Genomic DNA, 13,308 nt, shown 5'->3' with positions numbered 1-13,308 from the left:
CTTGTTAACAAAGCTAGAGTACTTGAGATGGATCTGAGCCTCTAGTTCTCCAAATAAAATGTGGGGTAATGTTTGGAAGAAAAGGGTAACATTGGTGCCAATCGCCGAGAGAGAAAGATTGACATGACATAGAAGGAGGGTTCCAGCCATAGTGCTCGGCAATAAGGCCACACGTTTCATCGATGGTAGTGTGTAGAGCTGCAACGATGGAGGGGCAATGGATTAACCACATGTCCGGTGATGGAAACATTAAAGATGAGATCCCGTCAATTAAGATGGCCTGCTAGTTAAGATGGCAGCTGGAGAATCGACTACGAAGTCAAGCCTGGGGTAGGTCAACTCTCGGTGTTTGCGTCGCCATAACGATCCCAAAGATAGCATACTCCAAGTGTGTCCTGTCTGTATATTACAGTACGTGGGGTCTAATTTCTGAACTTCGAGGAAGCGTTGAACCCTAGGTCGCTGCTTGCAGTTACTACTAGTACTAGCTTTAAACCCTAGGAGTAGTATGCAATTAATCTAGGTCAATACTCTCCTTCGCCGTTTACCATAAGATTACTCACCTAGTGGCTATAGCTAGGGGCTAGCTGGAGCCTTTCTCAAACTGCATCACCGACTACGGACGACGACGAAGAACGACGTCAGCCGGCCGGTCAGAGCTCGGCTCCATCTTCTGCATACGAAGCTCATGTGGTTCTCGGTGTACTGTAAGGGGAGTCACTACTTAAGCAAAAACATACGTACATCATTTTCTGTTGGTAATTAACAGTAAACACATGCCTTACGTACGGTAAGTGTACTTACGGTACGTATCTTGTTTTTCTCTTTATATATCCGCGGTGTTCATGATTCATAATGGTCAAGTGGCATTCATTAAGTTCAATGTCAAAGGATTCCCTGTGATCCGTGGCTTCCAGTTCATGCGTGCGTATCGAGTAAAGGCAAGTCGCGTTCTTTCATGTGGTGGTGAGAAAATAATTAGAGTAGTTTATCTGTCTGTCAGGAGATGGAATCTCAATCAAGTGTCAGTACGTATCTTCTGACCTTCTACAGCTGACCAGTTCTCATCAATTAATTACCGATTAAAGAAAGATATGAAGATATTTGCCTGATCGATGCATGCAGTGGGAGTGCAGTCACGATGCATGCTACCATGATTAGTGAACTTGTCATGGGATCACTCAGTCAGTTCACAACCCAATGCTCGTGCGCCTTCTGCGTGTAAGATCCAACACTCATCATCCATCACCCATGCACCGGTTCCACTACTATATAAACCCACGCAGCCCTCTCTTCTTTCAACACCCAACTCATCTCACACTACACCGAGTTCACTCACAATGGCTGCTAGCACAAAGCTTGTAGCTCTTGGCTTTGTTGTCCTCGTGAGCATTGGGTTCACCAATGCTTCGAGGATGCTGGCTAGCTCCTCCAGTGCTGGAGGCGGAGGCGGGGGAGGAGGAGGCGGTGGCAGCTCGTCGGGTGGGGGTGGGAGTGGATGGGGCCACGGGGCCGGAGGAGGTGGTGGCTTGGGATATGGCGAGAATGGTGGAGATGCCAGTAACAAGTATAACTTCGCCAAGGGAGCTGGTGGAGGAGGGGGAAACGGTGCTGGCGGTGGTTCTCAAGGCGGATCCGGTTCCGGTTCCGGCTCTGGCGGTGGCAACGGTGTTGGTTCGAGTGGCTCGGCGTCAGCCCCTAGTGGCAGTGGTTATGCCAACGCTGATGGTCAGGGTGGGGGAGGTGGTGCAGGTGGTGGCGCAGATGGGTCAAGCGGATCTGGAGCCGGAAGTGGTGCTGGCAAAGGAGAAGCTGAGAGTGGTATAGCAACTGCCCCAGCTGTAGCTCCTTCTGCTGGTGGTGTCAGCTACTCTGATGCTGGCGGTGCTGGCACAGGCGGTGGTGGCGGTGATGGTGGAGTTGGAGGTGGTAATGGTGCTGGAGGTGGACAGGCCGCCAGCGATGACACTACCGGAGGCAATGCTAGTGGAAGCGGCAGCGGCAATGGTGGTGGCCAAGGTGGAGGCGTAGCTCAAGGTCCAAGCATGGGAGTTGGTTCTGGCTCTGGCATTGGGGGTGGACAGACTGGTAGCACTGGTTCTTATGGGCAAGGCTATGCCACCGGAACCGGTGCTGGAACGGGTGGCGGCGGTGGTGGCAGCAACAATGGTGGTTTCGGCAATGGTGGAGGTAGCGGATCAGGATCTGGCAGTGCCGGATACCCCTAAATTTCTATTTCGAACAAGTTAGGATCGGAGCCCATCACACATTTCTAGTCTCTTCATTTTACTGTTCCATGTCATTTATGTTTCTTTTCATTCATAGGGTTTTCACTAGGCGTCTCCTAATAAAGGGCTCCATGATTCTAGTGGAAGTACTAAGTAGTTAGTGGAGCAATCTACTAACATGTAATCGCTACCTACGAATATGTTATGTTATGATTTCTGATATGTTCGTTGTTAGTGTGACTACTTGGTTACTCCATCCGAACCAATATGCCTAGCTAAGGTTGTTCTAAAAGGAAAGCTAATGGTCAATTGTTCTGGTTGCCTCTTAACTTCCTTCTCTGTTGGGGATGGTGGCTGATTTGGCTAGCATGGAGACGTGGCGGTTTTTATGAGAAAGGTAAGAAGAAGAAGAAAAGGACAAATTGCACAAATACAGATCCAACGCACACAGGATTAGTAACCCGTTGACAATAATTTAGGCATGCCTGTAGGCTTGACGACCTTGCAAAGGTCTGTATCTGGTTATTTTGATATACGGTCTTGATCCAGGTTGTTTATGGACAAGTCACGAGGTCGTACTCTTATGTTTCTCTCTCAAATTTATTCAATGCCATGTCAAGGCAGCAAAAAATCTACTCACTCCATCCCACAATATGTTAGTTTGCAAAAGCATCTTACATTATGGGTTGAAGGGAGTAGTTTCTTTTAGAGTAGACAGAGGGAGTAGTTGACAATGCAATATTGTATGTGGCTAAACTATGATGCACCACCGTGGAAGATGTACGTCCTACGTCACATTTGTACCCTCTATTCCATAATTTTTGTCGTGGTTTTAGTTTGAATTATGAAACGAAGCAAGTATTGAACAAGGTCAGGTTTACAAAAACGGCCGGGTCGAAGTGGACCAAATGAAGTCATTACTACACTATGATGTGTCATAGCATGTTGTGTAACAAAATTGTCATAGCATGAGCTTTTGCGAGAAATATTGATGGAAAAAAATAAATCAAAAAGGCCGTGGTTCTACAAAAGTCCCCTTTTTATTTTATGACAGCCGTCCAAATATGTGGATGCTTATAGTGCATCATACTTAGGACAGCAAGAAAAGCTCGAAACTCGTGAGCCGCTCGACATCGAATCGTTTTTTGACTCGACTCGAAAAGAAACGAGTTGAGTTTGAACACTTTATGTAGCTCGACCGAGAAACGAACTCGTCTTGACCAATGTTGGCTCGCTCGATTTTAGCTCGATAGCTCGAAGAATATCATTATATTAAATGATCATGCTATATATGAAATGGAAATAAGATAATTTATTACCATATATGTTGTCCATAATTTTTCTCCATTTTATTTACCAATGAAAATGGAAACTAAATTAAGTTCAGAGAAGATTTAGGCCTAATTATGGCACTTGGTCGACTATGTGTTAAATATCCTATATTTTTTTGCAAAGGTTCCGAGCATATTCACCTTATTTTTATTTATTTTTCATCCATAGATTTATAATTTTTACCATCTCATTTAGCTCAAAACTAGCTCGAGATCGACTCAAGATCGTTACAAGCTGAGCACGAGTCATGTTCTACAGCCTGATCATGAGCTTCACTCAATTTGAGCTCGCTCAAACTTTCATATGAGTTGAGTTGAGCCAACTCTGATAGCAGCAAGCCATGCCCGGATAGGGGCGTTCGCGTCGGGAGCACCAGACGCATGCATGGGCGCGCATGGGGGCGAGTCGGGCGCGGCCGGCTCCGTGGCGTGGGTGTACGTAGGTGTGTGTGTGTGTGGCGTAGTGGTACAACCATGTGATCTAGCTAGGTGGTTAGCAATGCCTTGGAAGCGGCCGCGGTGAGCGCGTCGTGGGCGCATGCGACCGGGCATGCAGGTCGTGCGTGAGGGACGGGATGGGCTGAGTCATGTGCATGCGCCAGCCCGGGTATAAATCCCGTAGAGACCGCGTGATGGTTGAACTGGTGGGCTGTTGTAAGCCATGTAGCCGGGCTGAGTTGTTGCTCAGGGAAGAAGCGTTCGTGCGCTGGGTAATTCTTGCCGTGTCCCTGTCCTCTCCTTCTTCCTCCTTCTAGCTTGTTGGTTCGAGCCATGGATACAGAGAGCGAGCTGAGAGAGCGAGAGAGAAGAGCTCCGGCGAGAGGAAGGCCACGACAACAACAATTGGTATCGGAGCATCGGGTTCGGAGGAGCTCGCTGGCGATGGCGCTCGTCCCGTGCGGAGGCGGAGCACGGTGATGCCGTGCGTGCGGGGAGCGCGGCGGCGCGGCGTGGCTCGGCGGAGAGAAGGCCAAGCTCCGGGACACGCCGGATCGGCCGCGTTGGTCGCGTCGGAGCGCGATCATGGCGCGGGCTGGAGGCGTGCGGAGCGTGGCAGAACAAGCCGCGGCGATGGGCTCACCGCGTCGAGCGCGTGTATGGGCGCGCGCCAGACGTAGCAGGCACGTTGGGACCGCGGGAGTGGACCACGTCGAGGCGCTGGACCCGGTTGCGCAGATCGCGTACGTGCGCGGCGGGAGCGCGGGGACGTGGGGAGTGCGCGCGAAGGGCACGGCGGTCGCGGAGACGAGAAGGTCGCGAAGGACCTGCGTGGTGGCGCAGAGGCCGCGACGGCTCGGGGCGACAACCGTGGAAGGTGCGTGGCACGGAGACGCGGCGTGGCGGCGCATGGGACTGTGGGCTGCTGCAGCGGCAGCGAGCGGAGGCTTGTGACGGAGACGCAGCGGAGGCGTACATGACGGCGCGACGCCGACGACGAGCCTGACACGTGCAAGGGTCATGGCTTGGGGCGTGAATGATAGCAGCAAGCCATGCCCGGATGGCGGCGTTCGTGTTGGGAGCACCAGGCGCATGCATGGGCGCGCATGGGGCGAGTCGGGCGCGGCCGGCTCCGTGGCGTGTGTGTGTGTGTGGGGCGTAGTGGTATAGCCATGTGATCTAGCTAGGTGGTTAGCAATGCGTTGGAAGCGGCCGCGGTGAGCGCGTCGTGGGCGCATGCGGCCAGGCATGCAGGTCGTGCGCGAGCGGCGGGATGGGCCGAGTCGTGTGCATGCGCCAGCCCGGGTATAAATCCCATAGAAACCGCGTGATGGTTGAACTGGTGGGGAGCTGTTGTAAGCCATGTAGCCGGGCTGAGTTGTTGCTCAGGGAAGAAGCGTTCGTGCGCTGGGTAATTCTTGCCGTGTCCCTGTCCTCTCCTTCTTCCTCCTTCTCGCTTGTTGGTTCGAGCCATGGATACAGAGAGCGAGCTGAGAGAGCGAGAGAGGAGAGCTCCGGCGAGAGGAAGGCCACGACAACAACAAACTCCAACTCGCTCGTGCTCGACTCGTTTACAGCCCTAATCGTGCTCCCTCCTCCCCAGTTTCTTAAACCCATATAATAATTGGATTTTTTTTCCTGTTTCAAAAGCCTGATTGTTCTGGAAATAATATGCAATTCTAGCTTCCTTACAGTAAATCTGTCTAATTTTGGTTCATAGTGTGTAATCAAGTAAGTACATGAGTGACATGCATGTAGCATGATATGTTGTATCGTTCAAAGTCATCTTTGCCGCGCATATTTCTAGTTTCATATACTTGCGGGTATGTGTATATATTTTTCGGACAAAGAGTGGATTTTATTGGCTCAAAATAAAGCATCAAGAGAATGCGTAACAAAATAAGCACACACCCGATCTCTGCATAGCTAAAATGCACATAGACACACCTAACACAAACTCACACACGCGCGCGAAAATACGTCGGCACTTAGCAAAGTCATATAAAACCAAAGCTATGCGTAGGCAGGAAAAACCATACAAAACCGAAGCGATCCAATCGACAAATTAGAATAATGACCATATCTACACCAACCATCTCATGTCACCACATGGATGACGGAGTTCTTCAACATCAATGCCTTCAATAAGGGAGCTACCCTGATCCAGCCATCAAGGCCAGTATCTAGGTTTTCACCCTAAAGAATCAATCCGAGCATAATCGAGCAATCACTAGTAGAAAAAGGGTCTAATGTGAAGCACATTAGTCCCGGTTTGTAACAAAACCGGCACTAATGTGATCATTAGTGCCGGTCCAAACGACTAGGGGGCGGAGATCATTAGTACCGGTTCGTGGCGACCCTTTAGTACCGGTTCGAGCCACGAACCGGTACTAATGTGGTTGTTGGAGGCTGGGGTCAGGCTGGGGGCCCACCGGCACCTTTAGTACCGGTTCATGCCACAAACCGGCACTAGAGGTTCCTAGTTAACAGCGGTTTTTAGTCCCACCTCGCTCCGCTAACAGAGTTTTTTCCACCTTAAATATGTTACTTCTCAAACTATCGCAACCACTTGGTCTTCATTGAACTCTATGTGTAGAATTTGTGGCCGCAATATGAGTCTTCTCCGGTTCCTACCGGAGAGGACTCATATTGACAATTTAGATTGTACACAAAAAGATCATTGATGATCAATGTATTTTTGATGTATTTCTCTATAGCAGTAGCACGTTTTGGCTGAAAGGCGGTACTGATCAATGTATTTTATGTATATTTTTACATGTTTACACAAGAGCCGGTTCGAACTCTGGACAATCTCTTAGGAAGTATATCAGGGTTTCAGACGAAAACTCATCTGTTACACCGGCTATTCAATATTTTAACAACTTAGTACAACTTTAGACTTTTTTTGCGTTTAGATGCACAATTCAAATCCACGTCATCAACTTTCAACCCTTTCTGACATAATTTGCTATTTTCGATGCATTTACTGATTTGTTTTCAGAGCTAAATCACTGTGAAAGTGAAAAGCACTACAAAATGAACTCTGAAAAGGTTGAAACTTGGCAAGGTATCATCATTTCACCTGCATAGCATGTGCAAAAAAGTAGAGAGGGTTACGGCAAAAACTGAATGCACTTCGTGTACAAACTGGACAATCTGTTAGGAAGTATCAGGGTTTCGGACGAAAACTCATCTGTTACACCGGCTATTCAATATTTTAATAAATTAGTACAACTCCGGACTTTTTTGCGTTCGGATGCAGAATTCAAATCCACGTCATCAACTTTCAACCCTTTTTGACATAATTTGCTATTTTCGATGCATTTACTGATTTGTTTTCAGAGCTAAATCACAGTGAAAGTGAAAAGCACTATAAAATGAACTCTGAAAAGGATGAAACTTGGCAAGGTACCACCACTTCACCCGCATAGCATGTGCAAAAAAGTAGAGAGGGTTATGGCAAAAACTGGATGTACTTCGTGTACAAACTGGACAATCTCTTAGGAAGTATCAGGGTTTCGGACGAAAACTCATCTGTTACACCGACTATTCAATATTTTAATAACTTAGTATAACTCCGGACTTTTTTGCGTTCAGATGCACAATTCAAATCCACGTCATCAATTTTCAATCCTTTCTGACATAATTTGCTATTTTCGATGCATTTACTAATTTGTTTTCAGAGCTAAATGACCGTGAAAGTGAAAAGCACTACAAAATGAACTCTGAAAAGGTTAAAACATGGCGAGGTATCATCATTTCACCCGCATAGCATGTGCAAAAAAGTAGAGAGGGTTACGGCAAAAACTGGATGCACTTCGTGTACAAACTTGACAATCTCTCAGGAAGTATCAGAGTTTCGGACGAAAACTCATCTGTTACACCGGCTATTCAATATTTTAATAACTTAGTACAACTCCGGACTTTTTTGCATTCAGATGCACAATTCTAATCCACGTCATCAACTTTCAACCCGTTCTGACATAATTTGATGTTTTTGATGCATTTACTAATTTGTTTTCAGAGCTAAATCACCGTGAAAGTGAAAATCACTACAAAATGAACTCTGAAAAGGTTGAAACTTGGCAAGGTATCATCATTTCACCCTCATAGCATGTGCAAAAAAATAGAGAGGGTTACGGCAAAAACTAGATGCACTTCGTGTACAAACTGGACAATCTCTTATGAAGTATCACGGTTTCGGACAAAAACTCATCTGTTTCACCGTGTAACGCCCACGATGCGGCTATATCTCTCACGTGTCGAGGCACGACTTAGAGGCATAACCGCATTGTAGGTTTTGTCGCAAGAAGGGTCATCTTCACACAATCCCATGTAATGAACAAGAATGGGATAAAGAAAGTTGGCTTACAATCGCCACTTTACACAATACATAAATTAATCCATACATCATTCAAGATACACTCATAGACCGACTACGGTCAAATCCAAATGAAAAAAAAGATAACCCCAAATGCTAGATCCCCGATTGTCCCAACTGGGCTCCTCTACTGATCATCAGGAAACGAAACCCCCATCTGCCTCATAACCGCGGGCACGGCTTTCGAAAGATAATACCCTGCAGGGGTGTCCCAACTTAGCCCATCACAAGCTCTCACGGTCAACGAAGGGTATACTTTCTCCCAGGAAGACCCGATCAGTCTCGGAATCCCGGTTTACAAGACATTTCGACAATGGTAAAACAAGACCAGCAAAGCCGCCCAACTGTGCCGACAAATCCCGATAGGAGCTGCACATATCTCGTTCTCAGGGCACAACGGATAGGTTTGCCTACGAGTAAAACTAGCCCTCGAGTTGCCCCGTGGTGGCCCTGCAGTCTGCCCGGTTCGCACCAACACTCGAAGGAGCACTGCCCGGGGGGGCTAAAATAAAGATGACCCTCGGGCTCGCGAAAACCCAAGGGAAAAGTAATAGGTGGTAGGTAGTCATATGGTAAAACCACGGTTGGGCCTTGCTGGAGGAGTTTTATTCAAAGCGAACCGTCAAGGGGGTCCCATAAATCACCCAACCGCGTAAGGACCGCAAAATCAAGGAACATAACACCGGTATGACGGAAACTAGGGTGGCAAGAGTGGAACAAAACACCAGGCATAAGGCCGAGCCTTCCACCCTTTACCAAGTATATAGGTGCATTAATTAAACAAGAGATATTGTGATATCCCAAAATACCCATGTTCCAACAAGGAACAAACTTCATCTTCACCTGCAACTAGCAACGCTATAAGAGGGGCTGAGCAAAAGCGGTGACATAGCCAAACAACGGTTTGCTAGGACAGGATGGTTAGAGGCTTGACATGGCAATATGGGAGGCATGGCAAACAAGTGGTAGGTAGAGCAAACATAGCGATAAAGCGAGCAACTAGCAAAGCAAAGATAGAAGTGATATCGAGGGTATGGTCATCTTGCCTGCAAAGTTCTCAGAGTTGTCGAAAGCTTGATCCTCGTAAGCGTTCTCAACAGGTTCCTCGTTCATGTACTCGTCTCCCGGCTCTACCCAAAGCAAGAACACAAGCAAAGGACCAACAATCAACCACAAGCACGGTAGTGCGCTTGGTTTGGCTGGAGGTGGACGAAGACGGCGATGGTGATGGTCGAACATGTTCGGCGGCCGGGTTCGAAGACGAGGAAGAAAAGGTCGTTGCAGGGGCTCCGGCTCCACGTAGTCGACGATGGGGACGTAGTGGATGATGGGGAAGAAGAGGGACACGCTAGGCGAGGTAGAGATCGACGGAGAGCACGACGACAAGGATGCGCTCCCGGATGCGTTCGGGATGGCTTTGGCGCGATCGATCTGGTGGCTAACCCTACCAGGAAACAGCGGCGGCAGACGAGGGAAACCCTAGGCGAAGCAGGGGACAAGGAATTGGGGCTTAAAAAGGCTAGGGTGAGCAACGCGAGCTCACGCGCGCTCGTGCTCGCGGTCCCCATGGCGACGGCGAGAGGAGAGGGAAAAAGTGGGTGCGGGGAGCAGGGTCGGCGCTGACGAGCGGGGCCAGACTAACCACGTGGAGAGGGTCTAGCGGGGGTGCACGCGCGCATAGGTGAGAAAAGGCAGGAAGGAGAAGACCGAGCGGGCCGGCTGGCGCGCTGGGCCAGCTGACGCGGGGTGCGAGCTGGGCCGGCCTGGGAGGCCGAGTCCCGGGGGGGTTGCTGCTGCTGGCTACTCTGCTGATGCTTTTCCCTTTTTCCTTCAGGCAGAAAACAAAAGGAAAAACACAGGGGAATTTGGGAGGATTTTGTGAAATGTGACCATATTCTCAAGGTCTTGAAATTGTGTAGTATTTGATAAAATTGATCTGGGCATTTTTAGAGGAAGTAAAATAATTCAAGTTTGAATTGAGTTCAAACTTGAGCCATTTTAAAACCTAACCAAAACAACTTATAAAAAGGCTGAAATTTAGAGGGAGGTAAATGACATGGTGACAGAATATTGAGGCAAAGTTGAACATTAATGAAGGAGGGTAAAATGGCACTTGCAAAAAGAAAGAAAGAGAAGAAGAGATGGTGATGCATGGATCACACATAGAACATGCAACAACATATCATGCATGCATATCATGGAATGCAAGTTTTGACATAAGCACAACACAACATTGATCTGCACATGATGCAAACATATGAAGGCAAAAAGGAATATGACAAGAAGCCCAAACGCAATATGACAAGGTAAGCATGGCAATTAAATGAGTAGAAAAACATAATAAAACAAAATGAGACCAAAAGATGGGACCCCGAATGGAATTGGATGGAGACCAACATAGATATAATGCCAAATTTGTAAGTTTTACATCTGGGGTGTTACACACCGGCTATTCAATATTTTAATAACTTAGTACAACACCGACCTTTTTGCGTTCAGATGCACAATTCAAATCCACGTCATCAACTTTCAACCCTTTCAGACATAATTTGCTATTTTCGATGCATTTACTGATTTGTTTTCAAAGCTAAATCACCGTGAAAGTGAAAAGAACTACAAAATGAACTCTAAAAAGGTTGAAACTTGGTAAGGTATCATCATTTCACCCGCATAGCATGTGCAAAAAAGTAGAGAGGGTTGCGGCAAAAACTGGATGCACTTCATGTACAAACTGGACAATCTCTTATGAAGTATCACGGTTTCGGACGAAAACTCATCTGTTACACCGTGTAACGCCCACGATGCGGCTATATCTCTCACGTGTCGAGGCACAACTTAGAGGCATAACTCCATTGTAGGTTTTGTCGCAAGAAGGGTCATCTTCACACAATCGCATGTAATGAACAAGAATGGGATAAAGAGAGTTGGCTTACAATCGCCACTTTACACAATACATAAATTAATCCATACATCATTCAAGATACACTCATAGACCGACTACGGTCAAATCCAAATGTAAATAAGATAACCCCAATTGCTAGATCCCCGATCGTCCCAACTGGGCTCCTCTACTGATCATCAGGAAACGAAACGTAGCAACGACCAAGGTCCTCGTCAAACTCCCACGTGAGCTCGATTGCGCCACTTGCACTGGTATCCTCGGCACCTGCATCTGTTTTGGTAGAATCTGTGAGTCACGGGGACTCAGAAACCTCACACCCACGAGATAAAGACTATTTAAGCTTGTAGGTAGGAAAGGGGTAAGTTGGTGGAGCTGCAGCAAGCACTAAGCATGTATGGTGGCTAACATACGCAAACGAGAGCGAGAAGAAAAGCAACGCATCGGTCGAGAAGCTAGAAGTGATCAAGAAGTGATCCTGAAACTACTTACGTTCAAACGTAACTCAAATCGTGTTCACTTCCCGGACTCCGCCGAGAAGAGACCATCACGGCTACACACACGGTTGATGCATTTTAATTAAGTCAAGTGTCAAGTTCTCTACAACCGGACATTAACAAATTCCCATCTACCTCATAACCGCGGGCACGGCTTTCGAAATATAATACCCTACAGGGGTGTCTCAACTTAGCCCATCACAAGCTCTCACGGTCAACGAAGGGTATACCTTCTCCCAGGAAGACCCGATCAGTCTCGGAATCCCGGTTTACAAGACATTTCGACAATGGTAAAACAAGACCAGCAAAGCCGCCCGACTGTGCCGACAAATCCCGATAGGAGCTGCACATATCTCGTTCTCTGGGCACAATGGATAGGTCAGCCTACGAGTAAAACTAGCCCTCGAGTTGCCCCGTGGTGGCCCCGCAGTCTGCTCGGTTCGGACCAACACTCGAAGGATCACTGCCCGGGGGGCTAAAATAAAGATGACCCTCGGGCTCGCGAAAACCCAAGGGAAAAGTAATAGGTGGTAGGTAGTCAAATGGTAAAACCAAGGTTGGGCCTTGCTGGAGGAGTTTTATTCAAAGCGAACAGTCAAGGGGGTCCCATGAATCACCCAACCGCGTAAGGAACGCAAAATCAAGGAACATAACACCGGTATGACGGAAACTAGGGTGGCAAGAGTGGAACAAAACACCAGGCATAAGGCCGAGCCTTCCACCCTTTACCAAGTATATAGGTGCATTAATTAAACAAGAGATATTGTGATATCCCAAAATATCCATGTTCCAACAAGGAACAAACTTCATCTTCACCTACAACTAGCAACGCTATAAGAGGGGCTGAGCAAAAGCGGTGACATAGCCAAACAACGGTTTGCTAGGACAGGATGGTTAGAGGCTTGACATGGCAATATGGGAGGCATGGCAAACAAGTGGTAGGTAGAGAAAACATAGCGATAGAGCGAGCAACTAGCAAAGCAAAGATAGAAGTGATATCGAGGGTATGGTCATCTTGCCTGCAAAGTTCTCAGAGTTATCGAAAGCTTGATCCTCGTAAGCGTTCTCAACAGTTTCCTCGTTCACGTACTCGTCTCCCGGCTCTACCCAAAGCAAGAACACAAGCAAAGGACCAACAATCAACCACGCTACAATGCACAAGCAACATGATGCAAAATATGACATGATATGCGAGATGTGATATGCAATGCATAAGCTTGCTCCGGAGGGGAAGAGATGAACAAGGCATCAACTTGGAAAACCAAGTATGCCGCTGGAAAGATGAGATGATTTCGGTTGAAATCGATATAAAGATCACCGGGTTCGGATGCACGGTTTGCAAATGACAAGCAAGACAAGATATGATGCAAACTGCTTAAAACAGCAACATGGCCATTTGGATGCAAAGTATAAATAAGCTACAGCACCCAAACACATGAACAAAATGCATAGCAGTGATATACAGGAGATGCTCTACAAAACATGAACACTGAGCTAAATCTATAAACCACTAGAGCATGACTAAAACAACATG

The 13,308-nt window shown here is 47.5% G+C and overlaps 1 protein-coding gene across 1 annotated transcript; it reads left to right on the top strand.

Moving 5' to 3' along the window:
- The first annotated feature begins 1,315 nt into the window (after nucleotides 1-1,315).
- Nucleotides 1,316-2,450, top strand: LOC123044050 (glycine-rich cell wall structural protein). Its single transcript, XM_044466673.1, has one exon. It carries the CDS (start codon nucleotides 1,341-1,343, stop codon nucleotides 2,226-2,228), a length of 888 nt encoding a protein of 295 aa, XP_044322608.1. The 5' UTR covers nucleotides 1,316-1,340; the 3' UTR covers nucleotides 2,229-2,450.
- The last annotated feature ends 10,858 nt before the right edge of the window (nucleotides 2,451-13,308 follow it).

The sequence above is a fragment of the Triticum aestivum genome, chromosome 2B (assembly GCF_018294505.1).
Source record: "Triticum aestivum cultivar Chinese Spring chromosome 2B, IWGSC CS RefSeq v2.1, whole genome shotgun sequence".
Lineage (NCBI taxonomy): Eukaryota > Viridiplantae > Streptophyta > Magnoliopsida > Poales > Poaceae > Triticum > Triticum aestivum.
This window is presented reverse-complemented; position numbering and strand designations above follow the sequence as displayed.

Excerpts from the sequence above, each read along its gene's own strand:
- LOC123044050 (XM_044466673.1), top strand. The coding sequence starts at position 1,341 with ATGGCTGCTAGCACAAAGCTTGTAGCTCTTGGCTTTGTTGTCCTCGTG.